The sequence below is a fragment of the Rhagoletis pomonella genome, unplaced genomic scaffold, assembly GCF_013731165.1.
Source record: "Rhagoletis pomonella isolate Grant_MI unplaced genomic scaffold, Rhpom_1.0 Rhpom_scaffold_00007, whole genome shotgun sequence".
Taxonomy (NCBI): domain Eukaryota; kingdom Metazoa; phylum Arthropoda; class Insecta; order Diptera; family Tephritidae; genus Rhagoletis; species Rhagoletis pomonella.
The window spans coordinates 45,699,997-45,719,101 of record NW_023458561.1 but is presented as its reverse complement, the minus strand read 5'-3'; the positions used below and the strand labels follow the sequence as shown (position 1 = coordinate 45,719,101).

Sequence of the window (19,105 nt, the reverse complement as noted above, 5' to 3'; positions counted from 1 at the left end):
TTTTGAACTGATTTTACTGGGTATCGTTGTAAACGCAATTAAACCGCCTTTCTTCTGATATGCATATTTGTGTACTTCGTATGTAAGAACTTGAGAAAGAAAGATTTAAAAGGAAAAAATACCCTTTTTATAAAAAAATATTTTAAACAAAAAAATTACTAACCGATTTTTTAAAATTGATATCTTTGTAATCGCAATCAAACTTTCTTTCTCCTGATATACATATTTATATACTTCGTATATACAAAATTTGAGAAAAAACACTTAAAAGGAAAAAATACCCTTTTTTATGAAAAAAGAAAAGTTTACAGAAGGGATTACTAACCGCTTTTTAAAAACTTGGTATCGTTCTAAAGGCGATTAAACCCCCTTTCTTCTGGTATGCATAGTTGTATACCTCGTATATAAAAATTTGAGAATAAGCACCTTTTTTATGAAAAAAAAATATTTTAATCAAAAAAATTACAAACTGATTTTTAAAAAATTGGTGTCGTTGCAAAGGATACCAGAAAACTTATACTTTCTTTAACCCAAAAATTGTTATTTATATACACAAATAAAAATTTATTAAAAAAACTGTTTCCCTCTATATAAACTCCTTCCCCCTAGATGAAAGGCTGGCTACGCCCTTGTATACAAAACAATTAAAGTATTTAAGCCGTACATCATACGGTCAGTTTGTTCTTTTAGAGCGCATATATGGTTCCATAATAATAATTCCAGTATCTTCAGTTATGTATATCTTATCTATTAATATCTTATAAAGAGAAGTGTAACATTTTTTTTATCTAAAACTAATAAAGTTAGAAGGACGAAATTCGAGGATGTTCTTGACATATATTTTTTCAAAAATAAATATTGGAAATTTCCAAGGATATTCAAGGATAAAGTTTTAAAAGGACATTTTAGATACTCCTGGTGCACCCAAAAATTAAATTTTTTTTCTATTCTACAGAATTTTTCCTTTTAATTGATACCCATGTTGTTATTCTACAGTGCACCGAATCTTTTGAATCATTTTTTTATTCAATCATATTCTAGAAATTTCAAAGTCCTTTAAAAAAAAAAATGCCTGATGTCAGAGAGAAAAACTAAAAGCGCAGTGTTAATATATTTGGCCCCCAGTTTTGTGAATATATTGATTTTTTCGTGTGTAAAATTGACTGCCGCACGGTGCTATCGTTACTATTGCCATTATGATACCATTACCATATCCATTACCACTGTTACCACTACTGTTGTTGTCATTATCAACAGCAATACCGATATCATTACCATCAATACTTTCATTACTATCAATATTACCATCGCGATTACTATAACCGTACCTATTGGCTTTACCACTATTGCCATTTTCTCTACCATTACCATTACTATCATAATTTTTTTTTACAATTGCCTTTAACAATAGCATTACCATTGTCAATACCATTATTATTCCCATTATCATTGCAATAACCATTACCATTACTATTAGCGTAACCATTACCACTACCTTTGCTATTACCATTACGACAACGATTGCCACTATTATTACGGTTACATACTATTACCAAAACCTTTAATTTTGCGATTTCAATTATTACTAATTTTTGTTATAAAATACAGTATATTAATTATAAATACTCGTATGTATGTACATACTTATATAAGTATGTATTGAATTTTTTTTTTTCACAATTTGCTATTGCCAGCCAAGAGATCACGTGCAATTTTTACAGCATACTTAGCTGTACCAGGCGATGTGGTAACACCATAACCGCCATGACCGTAGTTGTGTATTATCTTCTGCATACGACCGTTAGCTAAACGAAGGAATTCGCTTTCGACGCGCACCTACAAAAACAAAAAAGTTTACAGGGTGTCCAATAAGTACCACTACAAACTTAAGGAGAAGGTATATAGATTGGGGGTGACCTCAACGATAAGAACAAAATTTCCTCTATGAAAGTGCCATAATTTTTGAAATTTTGATATTTTTAACCGACCTCAAAAAAGGAGAAGGTTATCAATTCGTCGGAATATTTTTTTTTATTTTTATGAATGTTACCGCATAACTTTGGACCACGTTAAACGATTTGTACAAGTCATTTTTTAAAGGAAAGATGTTACCTCACAGGTGGTCCCATACTAATTGGGTTTAGATCCAATCATTGGATCATGAAGAAATCAACGATAATCTTAAGTTGTTATATGAGCATTGAAGTCGGTTTTACTCGTATCTTTTGTTTAAAAATTACTTGTTTAAATTTAAAAACTTCGGGCTTTTTCACCCGTTTTCTTTTGCTGCACGTACAAATGAAGCTATACTTTGTTAATTTCTTAATCAAATGAAATGCAGTTAAAAGATATTAGGAAACCATTATAAAATTAGGACTATTTTCAGATTTTTTTTTTTTTAAATAAAAAACATTTAAAAAACGGTGACCCTTTTATGAGCGTATTTTTTTTTATATGGGAGGTCAGCCCTCTACCTACCTTCTCCTTAAAATTGTCGTGATAGCTGACAGCAAAAAGAAAACTCACCACAGCACGATGTGGTCGTAGTCCCACACACTCCCGCACAACTTCGGCGCGCTTCAAGCTTGGCAACATGCTGTAGCAACGCTCCTTAATAGCCATAGAATCATATTTGCATACATTTAAATTATAACTATCATATTGACGACAACCGCCCAGTGTAACGGTTTCGAAACCGGGCAAAATGTAGGTATCATAGTCACCATAGAAGGCCAGTTTGACCCAGGGTGCACGCACTTTTAACACTTGTCCACGCAGTGGCACAAGTTGTTGATCATTACACAATTCTTTGGCACCCAAGCCGGAGCAATTGAAGAGTACATCAAAGTTTTGCTCTGCCACATCAGAAAACGAGCTGACATGTTGGCGCGTGACCTGACCACCGGCAGCAATGAATCTGCGAAGCGAAAAAATTAACGAATAATGGAATTGACAGTTGGAGGTAAGCGAGCAAGCAAGATTTTATCACTTACATTTTAGTAGCATAAGGCAGAAAGAGTCGACATTCGGTCAGGCATGTTGTGAAGAATGAACCGTATTTCCAATCACCTTGACACAGCTTCAATTCTTCCTCGGTGGTTTGACGATAAACTGGCAGGAGTTGTTCGATAAAATGATTCTGAAGTAATAAAAAACATTCATGTACCTACTAAATAAACTAAAATATTGATGCAATGAATTCAAAGTTAAAAGAAGAAATCAAACAAATGCATAGCACACTCAAAAGTATTGGCAAATGCTGATAAGAAATGTAAATAAAGATTATCATTTGTTGTTATTAAAATTTTAAATACAAAGGTTAGGTTAAGCATACCTACGGTGACTATCCGTCCTTTATTTTAAAGGACAGTCCTTTATTTTAACCCCCTGTCCTTTATAATTTTTTTCAAAATATTTTTTGTCATTTATTTCTTAAACTGTCCTTTAAATCGGCTCTGCATTTTTCAGATGTAAATTTTTAAACGCAGAATATGAAAAATAAAAATATCCCTTATAAAATATAATGAAAACTTTCGCCAGTTTGTTTCGCACCCCACTTAAGGGTTTCTATTTAATCGGTAATCTTTGTACAATCTATAAAGCACAGGGAAAGTTGTGCCCAGGATCGTGTTGCACGCTGAGTTTCCAGTTCCACTGAAAGAAAACAATAAACCCCCTGCTGCACAGTGGTTCAAAACTGGCATTAATTCACATCATTTTTCGCATAATTTGATTGATTGTTATTTTTTATGAAAGCTTACAATATTTGCAAGAGACCAGTTGAGCCTGATTTCTGAATTTTAATTTGATTATATTAAATTTTCTAGTGCAAAATGCACAAAAAGTAGCAGCTTTGAAGAAAATGTATTCTTCTGTTCCAGTTAATAAATGTTACAAACAAAAGCTAGTTGAAAATAATTGTATGGTTCTCCCAAAACAAAAAAATACACAACAAAATTTTAAAATGTTATAAAAAAATGTTCACCAAAATAAATTTTTTTTTTGGTTTATAGTAAAAATTGGTGGAAAAATGAAGGCTCCAGTGGATTATGAACATTGAATTCGAATTTTGAACCACTCTGTGCTGGCTTCGTCGTGCAGTATGAATTATGGTAAACGCATTTTGGTAGCAAAGGATGGCGAAGTCCTTGAAAAGGATTTGGCTTCATTTTTCGCTACAGCAGGGGAGCTTATACAATTAAATAATATAATTAAATGGTAAATATTTGACTTAAATTTCGATATGGGCAAGGTACTTTTATCATACAAGTTGTATGTACGTATTTCCAAATCACTTTGAAAAAAATGTCCTTTATTTTACGTTGGTTAATATGGTCATGGTTAAGCGTTTCTGATAGACCCAAAAGACATCGTAAATTCTTCCAAGTTTATAGGGCAATTCTGGAAACTGTCTTTCAACTCAAAACAGTCTTTAGAAAGAAAAAAAGTCTTTCGTAAGACAATTTTTAATTCTGATAACTATCTTGAAAGCTCATTTATGTATTCCGAAGGGCTAATTGAAAGATTTGCTAACGAGGAGGTCCTAACGTTAATCTGTTTGTCTTTTAGCAATAAGTTTTCTAAAAAGATAATTAAAAAATTATATAAAAGGAAATAAAATAAGGAATTTAATAAAAAAAACATTAAATAAAAAAATTAACAAAAATTAAGTAAGTTCCTAAAAATATAGCACAATTAAAGAAAGAATCTTTTTCCAACAATGAAATCTACGAATTAAAGGGAAATTAAAGGAAAAATAGAAAAAAATCTCATTAAAAACATATAGAATAGGCTTCTCGAAATTAAATGAAACTAAAAAAAAAATATGTTTAAAAACTGAATTAATAAGAAAAAAAGTAAGATTAAAAAAGAAAAAAATGTGTTCTTCAAATTAAATGAAACTAATTTTTTTCTAAAATAAAAAAAAAATGAAGAATAAATGAAATTCAAAAATACATAAAATAAGTTTTTAAAAATTAAATTTAATTAAAAAAGAAAAAAATCATAAACGAATTTCCGACAATTAAAAGAAATTACAACCATTTTTCTCTTTAAATACAAATTTAAAAAAGAATTAATTAAAAAAAAATGAAATATGTTCCTAAATATTAAGTGAAATAAAGAGAAACAATATTCTTTTAAAACAATAAACTCAAATAAAAATAAAAAATCCAGTTAAAAAAATTAGAGAACCTGCTCGAGGACTCGAACTTCTCATCTTTCGTAAGAGCTTTGCTCAGTGGAGCAGTGCTATGCAACATGAAAGTTGGCAAGGGAGCTTTTTTTTTGTAAGACTTTCGTGGCAGAATAAACAACATCGTTCAAATTATGTTGCCTACTGTCTTTCAATTGTCTTACGAAAGACTTTCAAATAACCAGAATTGCCCTGTTAATGTCATAAACTTTCTACTTGTCACAAAACACATTACCTACCCGCACAATCTTCGGGGAGGTGGAAGAGTAAATGTAACCAGAGAGTTCGCAAACGCCAGCAAGTGGTGCGTCGCTTGAGCGACGAATCTCATCCCAGTAGTGAAAGGCATCGGTGATCCATTGTCTGTAAATTGTTTTAGCAAATAGCAGAGCGATACTTAAGGCCCAACCACATAGAACTTCGACGTTGCGTTGGCGGTGGCACTAAATAAATTAATAAATTCAAATACAGCCACATTGCCGAAATTCGTAAAAGCTGACGCCATCACAAAGCAGAAAGATGGCCAACTCTCAACTTTTCCCGTGCGTCGACGTCAGCTGTTGCAAATAAATAAAATTATGTGAAATATGTTTCCCTTTTAATCAAATGCGAGCAAGAAATATATTTTTTCACGTAATTATTGATATGAAATATTAATTTATCTGTCGTTAGTATGTTAATTTAGTGGCCAAAGCATTCGCTGCCAAGCGTTCATTGTAGCAAGCATACTTTTAACGTGCGTTCTGTCAAATCAACGCCAACGCCAAAGTTCTATGTGGACTGGCCTTTATTTATTAAGCGACAGTGCAACAAACTGAACTGTGTAATCTCTGTGGTTGGTCCCGCAAAGCTGGTGCCTGGTCTGAAAATGCCCGCCGCTACAGCGCTGGTTGTATCTTCATTGAAACGATCAGCGAGAATTGTAATTTCCGCATTTGGATAGTTCCGCTGTAATTCCAAAGCTGTTGTCAAGCCAACAACACCACTGCCCACGATGCCGAAATGCATTTTTAAATAGTTATCACAATTAAATTAATTCTGGAATATGAACCAAAATACTTTTCGCTTATATACGTACATACATATGTATGTAGTAAATGTAATATCTACTTGTAAAAATTCAAGTAGCGTTCACTTCCCCACGTTCAACGAAAACAGCTTCGCTCGCGACCGGCAACTGAATGATAGCTTTTGCTTATGTACGTATCTCATCCAGCAGGCAAAGATAGGGTACTCTCTTCAATTTGATAACGTGCACTCTTTCACATTTGCTCTCTGCTAGTTTATTTGATATATGAGCTTCGAAATTTTTAAGAGCGCTACTTGGGACACCTTGGCACTCTCTTCAGCACTCATACCTAGAATATATGCTTACCACCTACTTGTCTTTTGGTGTTGTGATAATCTTATCGGTCACTTATTATTTGTGATTTTAATATGTTTCTACAATTTAAATTGGAGTGTATTTTAATATTCAGAAAAACCACGGACTGATCCGCATCACATTTCCTTCGACTATTCACTTACCGAATTGTGTTTTTTTTGTAGCTAAATAGCTTAACAGTCTATATGTATTCATATCCAGAAACGGCCACCATTTAATGCAGATTTCGTAAAATTTTTGAATAATAAAATCATATCTCAACCGACTTTCGTTTCCAAGTAGGTACAGGAAAACGAATAGTGCATAGTGTCTCTGCTAAGGAAGAGAGTAATACCCGCCGAATTGGGTTCCAAAGCAGGGTCATATATGCATCCCACAGTTCCAAATCAGGGCCATATATGCATCCCACAGAAGCGAGTTCTACCACCGTTATTATGACTCTAGTGGCTCACGCCGACAGAATGGGTCAGTTTTATTCGGTCCTTATGTTACTAAAGCTCTTTTTACGACTTTAGTTAGACCAGTATTAGAATACTGTCTATTGCTACCAAGTTCATTCAGAGAGGATTGCATCAATTCAAAAACAAATCCTGCTTTTTGAATTGCGTGATTTTAACTGGGCTTCAGAGTACAATCTCCCACCTTACTCTAGTCGTTTAAAACTCGTTAATTTACCTTACCTTGCAAGTCGTCGAAAAATGCTAGGTGTAATATTTATCGTAAAATTAATGACAGCCTTTTGTCTGAAGTAAAATTTAATATTCTCTCTAGAGTATCCAGACACTCTCTTAAAAATACAATGGCCACTACACTTTCGGCCTCTGTTCTTAAATGCATATAAAACTAATTTTTAATTAAACGAATAATTTCGTTGTTTATAGAAAGATTTTAACTCTCATTCCAGTACGTTTGACATATCGGACTCAATTTTTACTTCAAAGAAAACTATCCTTTCCTCTATCCATGGCGGAATTATACCAGGTGAAGTAATAAAAGCTAAAAGAAAGATTTTGAAACTGCCTTATATGAAAAATTGCTTTTAAAATTTGACTATAAGGTAGCCGAATGTCACAAAATAAAGCGAGAAAGCTGTTTTATTACTTCACCTGTTTATTGCGCCATGTCCTCTATGAATAATTGAAATACCATCTTTAGCATATCCAATCAGCTGATGAATTTGATTCTGAGCTGAATAGTTTTAGATCTCGACCTTAACAAACTACGGTTTCCACGACTTGGCACAAAAAAAAAGCGTGTACGTACGACATGCGGACTGCGCCCTTCGTTTTGGTTGGGCGGGAAAAGATGGTACATAAAACTGTTCTTTCTGAAATTTTTTTATTGAATTTTTCGTTCAATCCGCTTTGCTTCTGCACTTCACAGATGCCTTTTCATGGATCGAAAAAATATTAAGGAAGCATAAAATTACCGTTACAATGCATCCTTGTTTTATTGTGATTTTTGTAAGTAAGTATAAGATCAAGAGCCAGAATCATAGAAGATTATTCCAAAAGTATCAATATAACGAGCTGAGTCCATATCCGTCCATTTGAACGCAAACTAGTCCCTCAGCTAAAGAGATATCCGACTAAAATTTGGTTCAGGAGCGTATTCGTTTACAATTTTTTAATAATTTGCCGGACCACTACAAAAATATAGCTCTCGTTCAACTGATTATTCAGATGACATTTTTCAACATTTTTGTCATTTATTTCATCCCCATGCCGTAGGGTACCGAATCAAAAGCACTATACTATATAATAAACACCTTACTAGAGTAAAATTGGAATAAGACAACAGAATGAATCAGTTGGCAGACACAACGATACAAAAATGCTGGAATAAGATTATGCCCTTTTATTTCTAAACTATAATTGATGGAAATTTACAGCATGCGTAAACACGGTTAATTGTCGAATAGGGACTAATTTGCGAAACTAAGTCATATTCATGAAGTATAGTTTATGAATAAACGATTTCCATTCTTTACCGTAATTCTGCGGGTTGCATTTACGAACTGCAGTGCCATTGCACCAAACAATTAAAAATAATTAAGTTTTTACCTTAATTAAATATTTATTAGAATTTTTGTGTGGTTTAGTGAATAATTTTCATACTTCGGTTGAATCATTTATGTCTTTTAAAAATACGTATTTTAAACTTATGTCGTAGTTAATATTAGAATTCGACCGAAGGTAAATTTTTCGGCCGAAGCAGAAGCCGAACGTTCGGTCGGACTCTATTTAATATACTCAAATATGCGAATACTCCTTTTTTAATAGTAATTATTTTAATTGAGACCTAATTTATACGAATTACAAGTAATTCACAGTTTCTAGAGTATCCATTTATGGTGTTACAAACTCGCCAAATACATCATAATGTGGTGAAACATAAAAAAATTAAAATATCGAATGTAATAATATTTTATGTATGACTACTTGTGGTTGTAATGTTCTAGTTTTTATTGTAATATATATCATCCAACCTTTCAGCCATCCATTTAGGTCCACGTTTTCGGCATACTAAATGGTCCGAACCGCTTATGCTCGTCCATAGCACGAACAGCAAAGTAATACCGTTGACCTTCTTGTAATTGTGGCAACGTGACCGCCATTGGTAGTGACATTGCTTTCACATCGCCGAAATGCCACCACGAATCAACCGCTGGTGGGCCGGAGGTCTCTTGGTAAGCATAAATTTGATAAAGCACACATTCAGCAAATCGTTCCATGGAATCCTCCATAGTCCAAGAAATGACAATGCTATTCGCAAGATTACTAATACGTATGGTAGGTCTGCGAGGTGTCAGTTTCCAGTCGGGATTGAGGGGTTGTGGCGGTGTATTAGGCAGCGGCGCAGGATGGCTGTATCTGCATACGGGCGGCGTTGGCGTATTCGCTGGACTGATGTGTACGCGCGTAATGCTGGTGGCGGAAGGCGGTATGAAGATGTTTGACATGAGTACACTGCGGTTGGTTTTTGTTGCTGTTGTAAATATTTATTAAAGAAATTGTTATTATTTACATAATTTAATTTCAGGCGCAATTCCAAGAATCGTAAACTTACCCGTAATAGGACTCTGTTGTCGTATACCACCTACTGGAGCTTTCTGCTGGTTCATGGGCATGCCGGGTATCGGTGGTACAGAAGGATTTGCGCTCATTATCTGTGAGTTGATGTCAATGTTGGTGTTGATGATACTGCGCTGGCGAACTGGTGGTGTTGCAGTAGCAGTACTAGCCACCGCATCTTCGTCTGTAAGATTAATATCTGCTTTCTCCTTCAGTTTAGTCGAAGTTATTGTTACAGTATCCACTGCTGGTGAGGCTTGATTCAACTGGTTCATGCAGTCATCCACGGATGCATTAGGCGATGTGCTTGTTGTTTCGCCGGGCGATGGGAACTGTGTCGGTTGTTGGACTAACACAGTGCTAACAGACTTTGGCTGAAGCTTCCGCCTGTTCAAAGAAAAAATTAAACAATTTACTTTTGTGCCATTGGAAGTAATTATTTACTTTTTAATGGGCATTTTCTTATCTAAAAAAAAAAAAAAAAACATATAAAAACAAACAATTAGCACGCTAGGCCGAACTTCTCCTTCAATTGGTGCTGTGCGCCTTGACTAAATTATAAAATGGAGGATCGGCGACCGGTAAACTACTCAGTGTGTCTATACCATACTGCAGAATTGAAACTTCTCCCGATTCATTTCTCGTTAATAAGCATTACCCTTGCGTTGTATCGGCGTCCAGTTGCTGTCGCATTAGTTTCTTCCTCTCTCTCCATTCGCGGTTACGTTGCACGCTTGATTTGGCAACTGGCTTGGTAATACACACGCCTGCACGCTTTCTTTCCCTATAATTTTCGCTCCGCTCTGCCTCAGTTAGCCTCTTCAGCTTTTCTCTCCATAGTCTTGATCGCTCCGTAGAAGTTTTTGCTTTACTTGGAGTTGATGTATTCGGCTCTTGAAGATCTTTTTTCAAATAGGAGTAAGATTCATTATGTTGTTGAAGCTGTTCTGACAGGAATTGCTGATCAATGGAAAGATCTTCTGTCAAATCGGAGACAGTTTCATTATTCACTAGTAGATCTTCTGTCAGGAAGGAGCCAGTTTCATTCTGCATTGAATAATCTGTCAAATCGGGGACAGCTTCAATCTTCACTGGAAGATCTTCTGACAGGTAGGAGTCAGTTTCATTCTGCATTAAAAAATCTGCAAAATCGGAGGCAGCTTCATTCTTCACTGGAATATCTTCTGTCAGGTAGGAGTCAGTTGCATTCTGCATTGAAAAATCTGTCAAACCAGAGACAGTTTCACTTTTCACTGGTAGATCTTCTGTCAGGTAGGAGTCAGTTGCATTCTGGCTTGAAAAATCTGCCAAATCGCAGGCAGGTTCAATCTTCACTGGAGTATATTTTGTCAGGTAGGAGTCAGTTTTATTCTGCATTGAAAGATCTGTTAAATCGGAGGCAGCTTCTTTCTTCACTGGTATATCTTCGGCCAGGTAGGAGACAGTTGCATTCTGCATTGAAAAGTCTGTAAAATCGGAGACAGTTTCATTCTTCCCTGGAAGGTCTTCTGCCAGGTAGGAGACAGTTTCATGCTGCATTGAAAAGTCTTTCAAGTCGGAAACAGACTCATTCTTCGCTGGAAGGTCTTCCGAAAGGTAGGAGACAGTTGCATTCTGCATTGAAAAGTCTGTCAAATCGGAGACAGTTTCATTCTTCACTGGAAGATCTTCTGTCAGATAGCAGTTAGTTTTATTCTGCATTGAAAAATCTAAGGCAGCTTCATTTTTCACTGGAACATCTTCGGTCAGGTAGCAGATGGTTGGATTCTGCATTGAAAAGTCTATCGAATCGCAGGCAGCTTCAATCTTCACTGGAGTATCTTTTGTAAGATAGGAGTCAGTTTTATTCTGCATTTCAAAATGTGTCGAATCGGAGATAGACTCTTTCCGGTGTTGCTGCGGTTCTAACTGGAATTCCTGGTCAATAGCCATCGCTCTTGTTCAATAATCTCTGGCTCGCTCTGCTGGAGTAATTGCCCTCCACAGCCTAAACTATTTTATTGAAAAACAAAAAATCATTTTTAAATGTAAATGATTACAAGAGAGAACAAAAGAAATAATAGGTAATTTCTATAAACTTTATTACTTATACCTTTTACTCTTGAAATTGTTCATTGCAGCTGTTGCATCTAAAGAAATCCTTAAAATATCGACCCTTAGAGTGCCCTGGATCGATTTCTTTCTTCCTTTTTATCTTTTTTTTGTCTATACCTTGTCGCCGTTTCCCTTCACCACAGTCGTAAGCTAAAGATGAATTTTATATAGACGTGTGCGACGAAATCGTGAGAGATAAAAATTATTTTGGATAGATAGATTCCTGGGCCAAAATGGCGTAAACCCTGAGAAAACTGACCTTAGAATTTTCACAAATAAAACAAAATTATCTAATTTTTTACTAAACTAAGGGTGCGAGCTAGATCTGCCAAACAAAGGGAAAAATGTTGAGGAGCATTCAAGGAAAGCCTCGTTGCCTCCGAGAGAATATTAGGAAATTTATGGGGTTTAAAACCAAGGATGTACACAGCTATAGTCTGACCCATACTCCCTTCTGGGAGCTGGTCTGGCGGCCAACCCGTACTAAGGATGACGTTGTTAAAAACCTCAGATGAATTTAAAGGCCCGGTTTTGAACTATGTGCTCTGCGGCTCTGGAAGGAAAGAAAATTCGGGCTCTGTTCCACCACGAATGCGAATGCGAATGTTGGGAGTAACATTAAAAAAGCTATAATCAACTTAAGTCATCGTTTTTATTACTTAAAAATTTTGTAATTTATTAGAACATTGATCTTATACAGTGTTTTAATCTGGTAGTCAAAGTTCAAAAGGGGCATTTCATAAAAAGTAATTTTGCTGCCTTTTCTTCCATGAGGCGATTTCTTAGAGGCTCGCTTATAAGGCCGGCTGCAATAAACAATTGCTCACTTGGAACGCTGGTGGGTGGAGCGCTTAAATATTTGCTGGCCAGATCTGTCAATTTGTCATATTTTAGTTTAGTTTTCTACCGATCGAGAGGATTTTTACCGAGATCAGCTCGTTTTTCTTTAAGCCTTCAATTGAGCTTTAATTTCAAATTTTTTAATGTCTCCAGATTCTACATCCGAGCCTTCGCTTTCGCATAACGAATGTGAATGCAAATATTCGCAACATCCCTGGTACATATGTACATACATTCATATGCTAGACGCTTTGTAAAGAATGAATATTTCTATGAAACGAGGAAATAATAGCAATAGTCATCAAGAATTTATTAGGAAAGAAACCTAATCAATTATATAAATAGGCAATCATGTTTCCTTTACACCCCTTTTACGGCTAAACTGTACTTCTAAGGTATAAACAATTAAATATCATTAGAAAGGTATTTTGACGCTGATGTGCAGGCAATTTTTTAAATTTCAAATTAGTTTAAAATAGAGCGAAAAAATCAATTCAAAAGTCACACCAATACCAATGCCATACATGTACAAGGTTGGGGCGGAAATGCCTCCTAAATGTATGCTTTAATATTGATAGTGAATTAAAGAAACGTGCTAAGCAGCAGCTTAGGAATAAGATGTATGTATGTATGTATGTATGTACATGAATAGATTAGCCTCAAACAAGGATAAGATAATTTTGAGTATGGAGAAGAAGAAAGGGATAAATACAGAAATTAAAATAAAAGTAAAGAAACCTAAATATAAAGACAAAGAGGAAAGAAAATTTAAATACCTAACCTAATAACAATGGTGGGGGTGAATATGTAAATGAAGAAAAGAATGGACATATTTAGATCAGGATAAAGGAAAGGATAAAGATGAAGAAGAAGATGAAGACCAAGACGAGGAAGAAGATGAAGATGAATATGAAGATGAAGATGAAGATGAAGATAAAGATAAAGATAAAGATAAAGATAGAGATAGAGATAAAGATAAAGATAAAGATAAAGATAAAGATAAAGATGAAGATGAAGATGAAGATGAAGATAAAGATGAAGATGAATATGAAGATGAAGATGAAGATGAACATGAAGATGAAGATGAACATGAACATGAACATGAACATGAACATGAACATGAAAATGAACATGAACATGAACATGAAGGTGTAGATAAACATAAACATAAACATTAAAAGCGATAGAGACAAAGATAGAGAGGAAGAAAGTGATAGGGATAAAAAGGAAATACAACTGAAGAATGTGCGATGTTATATTGTGATGTGTTATGCTACATATGTTATGTTATTGAATCTAATGCTATTCTGTTATGTTATGCTAAGTACTAAGCTAAACTCCCCTCCACTTAACCCATTCCAACAAATTTTATTTCAGCTCAACTCAACTCACATAAACTATCCTTAATTTTAGCGGTTGAATTTCAACCGCTGGGCGAACACTAGTTACTTTAATTTCATAAACATTAGTTTAGAAAAGTATTTAAATTAAACAAAAAAAAATGTTCTTTTTAAAAGAATAAACTTAAAAAAATATATATATATTAAAAAAAAAAGAAAAAAAAAATTAAATACAACATTTCTCAAAATAGTGAGGGCCGCGAATCATTTTCTACTGCCTCTCACGTACAGGCTCATCGCGTTATGAGCTGCTTCCCTACAGCTAACATACGCATTTATTTTTCCCGAAAACTCAGATAAGGGATTCCTGACACACTATATTTTCATCTATTGTTTTTGCTACTACGCGTATTCACTTCTAACTTGTTGTTAGCGATAAGTCGCGTATTAAGGTCAACTATCAAGTCACCGTTTGCCATATTTCATTTTTCTATGATATTTTTATTTTCACAACAATTTTATTTTTATATTCGTGATCCCTTCTAGGAAAGGATGCTCTTCTATTCTGGAGGGTCCGGTTTTCGGAATCGCAGAATTGAGCTGAGTTATGGAGGTCTTTTTTTCTTTAGTTTATCGGCTGTACAAGCCTTGAGTTATGTTCTTTTTTTTTACTTTTTGACGAATAATTTGGCGTATTTTTTAACTTTATGTGGCCCCCCACAATATTCACAGTAATGTAATTTATTATACCCGAGCGCACTTGTGCACAAGGGTATATTAATTTTGTTCACATAACGGTTGTTTGTAACAGCCAAAACGAATCGAGATAGATATAGACAAATGTATACATAAATGATCAGGATAAAAAAAGAAATCGATTAAGCCATGTCTGTCTGTCCGTCCGTCTGTCCGTCTGTCCGTGTACACGATAACTCGAGCAAAAATTGAGATATCTCAACGAAATTTGGTATGTAGGTTTCCCTTAATCCAAGGTAGGTTGCTATTGAAAATGGGCGAAATCGGACTGCAACCACGCCCACTTCCCATATAACGGTAATTTCCAGAAATACGAAAACTGCGATATTTTAGTAACTACTGAAGATAAATCACTCAAAATTGGTATTTACAATAATTTTTTGACAAAAAATAATAATATTATACATTTTTGGAAAATGGGCGTAGCCACGCCCACTTATGGTTACATGTGTATATCTTGGTAACCGCTGTACCAATTTCTACCAAACTTAGCACAGTTGTCGGCATTCGTACAGCATACAAAATCGCCTAAAATTTTTAAAATCGGACGATAACCACGCCCACATCCCATATAACGGTAATTTAGAGAAATACAAAATCTTCGATAAATCAGTAAATATTGAAGCTAATTTATCCAAAATTGATGATTGCAACAATTCTTTACCAAGAAATACGTTTGTGATAAATTTTTGGAAAATGGGCGTGGCACCGCCCACTTATGATCACATATATGTATCTCAGTAACCGTTCTACCAATTTGTACCAAACTCGGTGTGGTTATTGTGCTTGCCACATATAAGCAAACCGTTGAAAATTTTTGAAATCGGACTAAAATAACGGCCGCTTCTCATATAACGGTAAATTTCAGAACTGCTTGAAACTTCAAAATTTCGAAATCTAAGGACTCTAATTTACTCAAAATTGATACGCCCCGGCTTACCATATAGCCGTAGCTTTCGGTAAGGCGAAAAACATATATTTAATACGTGCGCCGGGTATTTAATGTTCGGCTCTGCCCGAACTTAGGCTTTCTTACTTGTTATATTTAAACTTAGTTGGAGTATTTCCCATATATGTATCTAAGTTAATACGTGTATATATTTATATAACTTACTCCTAAGCTGTTGATAACCTTAAATCCAGACTCCTATCCTTTGAGCTGTTGCAGGTTGCTGGTACTGCATGGTGAAACGAATACAGAAGGTGGCGCTGATTGTGATACCGTTAACACTCTCTTGAAAATTTTGACAGAAATATGATATCATAGGAGATTTTGTGTATTGCCTGTGTGATGTACATACTGATAGATCTCACACAGCTCTTTATTCACGAAAAAGTTCGTTCGGGTTTTCTAACACGATCACTCGTTTCATTTAAAAAAAAAATCGGTTCGACTGACTTTTATTTAAAAAATTTTCGATACGAACACTTTTAAAATGTAAGCAGGCCCCACGTTGGACGCCACTTATGTTTCGTTCTTTAGGAAACTTTAAAAATATATATTTCAATCCGCGGCCTCGCGGACAACAAATAACACAAACTGAGTTCGTTTGTGAAATATGCAAAATACAGAACTGGACTGCTTCTTATTTCTCATTTCAATCCATATTCAATAATAGAAGGTTGGATAACCTGGCAATTGTCTCGCTCTCGCATTTATAGGGTCCTGTCACACGGTTCGTATTTATTGACGTGATCCAAGTATCGCGATATTTATTGACGGTGTAGCATGCAGTATTGCTGGATCGCAATCTTTAAATGCAAGAAATATAATAATTTTTAAGACTCACTTATATGCATTATATCAATTGCATCTTTACCGTTTGTATATTTCTTCATATAGTCCCTTTCAACAAAGGATTTGTTTGAATTCCATTAATTTTGTTTAATATACACCGGAATTTCAATAAAACCATGGTTTATTCTGAATGTTTAGGAATATTTGTCGATACGATTTTTCTTTGGTGAGAATTTTAAGTGAATATTCATTTGTTACATTTTTAATATCTATATGGCCATAAAAAGTTAATTCATTGTCTATTGTGTAGATCAGTGGAAAATTCTTTATATATTTAATTCAATTTGTATATAAAAAAACGCATTTTAGCACTACCAGACAACTTTTCCAACTACCTTTTCACAAAAGGGGATACAATTGTTACCCGCATCTCTTTCCTTCTCAAATGCAACCTTACAACGCAGTCGATTGACACAAATGTCAATATTTATCCAACATTGTGTTATTGAATCATGATCAGAACTAGCGTAGAACCATGATGCAATAATACAAGGCTGGCAGCTGCTCGCTCTGATTCCGCCATATTGACTGCCTTAGGTGAAACGGTTTTACTTCTTCAATAATTCCTTGCCTAACAATATAGTTGAATGTTGTTTATTTCTTCTCTCCATTCTCTGGCAATTGTCTCCCAGTACATTACTTTGCAGCTAGTTTTTAACCGGTTCCATTTTCGAAAGTGTTTTTTTATAAGACGTTTTTAATATTCGATTTTTGCAAATTTTTGCCGTTTTTTCTTTTCTTTGAATCGAATCCTACTGAAAGAAGTCTGATGAGGAAATGTGGTGATTTCCGAAATAGCTATCACTTCTACCATTTTTTTCAAATTATTGTTGCTTTTCCACAATAAGTTTTCATTAAAAAACGGCCTCGAGCTCGATAAAAATTGTTGAATATAATTGTTACAAGGCCATAAAATAACAAATTTTGATTTTCCGTAAAAATATGCGAGTACCGGTTCGTCAGGTCTTGTTGTTGTTGTAGCAGCATACAAATTCCCCAAAGACTTTTTGGACTTTGGAGTGACAGTCCTTGGCCAGATATAAATCTGGGTCGTTCCGGTTACGTAGACCCGACTGTCGTGGGAACGTTTGTCTTGAAGTCTTGAAACTAAATGCATCTTTTAGAGAATTTCATGCAGTTTTGAACATATAATTTGATCGTTTCGCGCGATTTTGCAAATATATGTAATTTTCGATTTTCTTAACGTTTCCATTTCCAGCATCTTTTGGCGATTTTCGCGAAAATAAATTTCGTACAATGCTAAAACTATCGTAAAAATTGGCAGTAGTGAGAATATATAAACGCACCTATGTAATTTTTAAGCATAAACAAAAGTTCCAAAGCATTTAATGATTTGATTTGATCCATTTTATTTTGGCGAGTTATGGCCGTTTAAGTTAGCCAATCTTCGCCATATTTTGCTTTTAGTTTTCTTTGATGAAGAAGAGAGCACAAACTAAATTCCATCGAAATCGGACGAAATTTAATATTTCCGCCCACAAGTGTAGGAGGCGTGGCAATCAGCCCAACTTTACCATATCTCATAATTCTCTATTCCTAAGTAAAATTAGAGCACATGTCAAGTTTCAGCGGAATTGGTTAACGTTTACTATTTTTTCCAGCTGCCCCCATGTAGTCGAAACACTGTGCGATGCAACGATGCTTGAGTCCGAGGTCTTCTCGCTGAGCTAGTTTCATATTGTACGAGAATTGACGATTTTTACACTTACGCCGCAAGTTTCAACTGTACCGATCTGCAGCCGTTTTGCACCAGTTCAGAGATAGTTCTGAAATATGTAGTTCGGACCTAGCGCTTGGCCAGACTGTCTCTAAATTTTAGTGCAGGGTATGTATACAACAGTGAATTCGTGTTTATTTAAGCTCCTGAAAACAGAAATATCGGCAAAAAAGTGAGACACGAATGGTGTATATGGTGAATCCACTCCGCGTCGAATGTAGTAGACGCGCACAAACGCAACGCGTGCTATTCATTTAAAAAGTTTTAATTTTGCCAAATAAATTTTATAAAAACGCGAAATTTTACTGCAATACACACGAATAAAAGTGTCAAATACAGCTGTTTCTGTCGCCCAACAGTGGGAACAGATAAGTTAGATCAGCTGACTACTAAGTGATCCCACCAAACATCTCCACAGGGTGTTCAGTGACATAATAAAATTTATAGTTAAATAAACAAACTTAATAAATAGATAGTTGAACACACTTAAATAAATTAATGTAACGAAAATAAATTAAAGTAAAATAAAGTAAACGGAAATAAATAAAGTTAACTTAATTAGGCATAAATGCGCAATACTACCAAATCTCGAATTAAAAAAATTCATACGGGGATCGATAGAGATCATTGAGGTGAGTGTAACGATGTAATTTTTTTTTTGGGAAACAACAACTACAACAATTATTAAAGGTCAAAGTTCAAATTAAGCATTTTCTCAAATTAATATTTCTCGAAAACCTCTTCAAGGAATTGGACAATTTTGATATCATTTGATAGAGAATTTAATTCTCTTTAATTTGTATACATATTTATTTAGCGCTTACGCAGAAAGGTGTTCTTTGCAAAAGGTGTTCAGCGCCTTTTCTTCGCAACACAGAAAGAGAATT

The 19,105-nt window shown here is 34.7% G+C and overlaps 2 protein-coding genes across 8 annotated transcripts in view; both read right to left on the bottom strand.

Annotated features, from left to right (window-relative positions):
- Positions 1-1,472: 1,472 nt before the first annotated feature.
- On the bottom strand, positions 1,473-6,388 carry LOC118742915 (D-aspartate oxidase). Of its 2 annotated transcripts, XM_036475342.1 has the most exons (6): positions 6,305-6,388; positions 6,015-6,232; positions 5,434-5,557; positions 2,994-3,139; positions 2,527-2,917; positions 1,473-1,836 (listed from the first exon to the last, which is right to left on the bottom strand). In XM_036475342.1, the coding sequence occupies exons 2-6, from the start codon at positions 6,200-6,202 to the stop codon at positions 1,675-1,677; spliced, it is 1,011 nt and encodes a 336-aa protein (XP_036331235.1). In that variant the 5' UTR covers positions 6,203-6,232; positions 6,305-6,388; the 3' UTR covers positions 1,473-1,674. The 2 variants fall into 2 exon arrangements, with proteins under 2 accessions (XP_036331235.1, XP_036331234.1); XM_036475341.1 differs by having other exon boundaries at positions 6,015-6,378.
- Positions 6,389-8,408: 2,020 nt separating this feature from the next.
- LOC118742914 (activating transcription factor 7-interacting protein 2) overlaps positions 8,409-19,105 on the bottom strand; it is a 33,556-nt gene continuing 22,859 nt past the window's right edge. The window contains exons 1-5 of one of the 6 annotated variants that reach the window (XM_036475335.1): positions 16,503-17,200; positions 15,797-16,434; positions 10,311-11,639; positions 9,648-10,039; positions 8,409-9,566 (exon numbers count right to left, since the gene is read on the bottom strand). In XM_036475335.1, the coding sequence (XP_036331228.1) occupies positions 9,082-9,566; positions 9,648-10,039; positions 10,311-11,584 (2,151 nt within the window). In that variant the 5' untranslated portion in view covers positions 11,585-11,639; positions 15,797-16,434; positions 16,503-17,200 and the 3' untranslated portion in view covers positions 8,409-9,081. Of the gene's footprint in view, positions 9,567-9,647; positions 10,040-10,310; positions 11,645-15,796; positions 17,201-18,210; positions 18,548-19,105 lie in introns of those variants that run through there. The other 5 variants (XM_036475339.1, XM_036475334.1, XM_036475336.1 and 2 more) reach the window with 5 other exon arrangements.

Coding starts and splice junctions, on each gene's coding strand:
- LOC118742915 (XM_036475342.1), bottom strand. CDS start 6,202: ATGCATTTCGGCATCGTGGGCAGTGGTGTTGTTGGCTTGACAACAGCT. Junction 5,558..6,014: donor CCAACCACAGAGATTACACA/GTTCAGTTTGTT, acceptor AACAATTTACAG/ACAATGGATCACCGATGCCT. Junction 3,140..5,433: donor CCTCCCCGAAGATTGTGCGG/GTAGGTAATGTG, acceptor TTATTACTTCAG/AATCATTTTATCGAACAACT.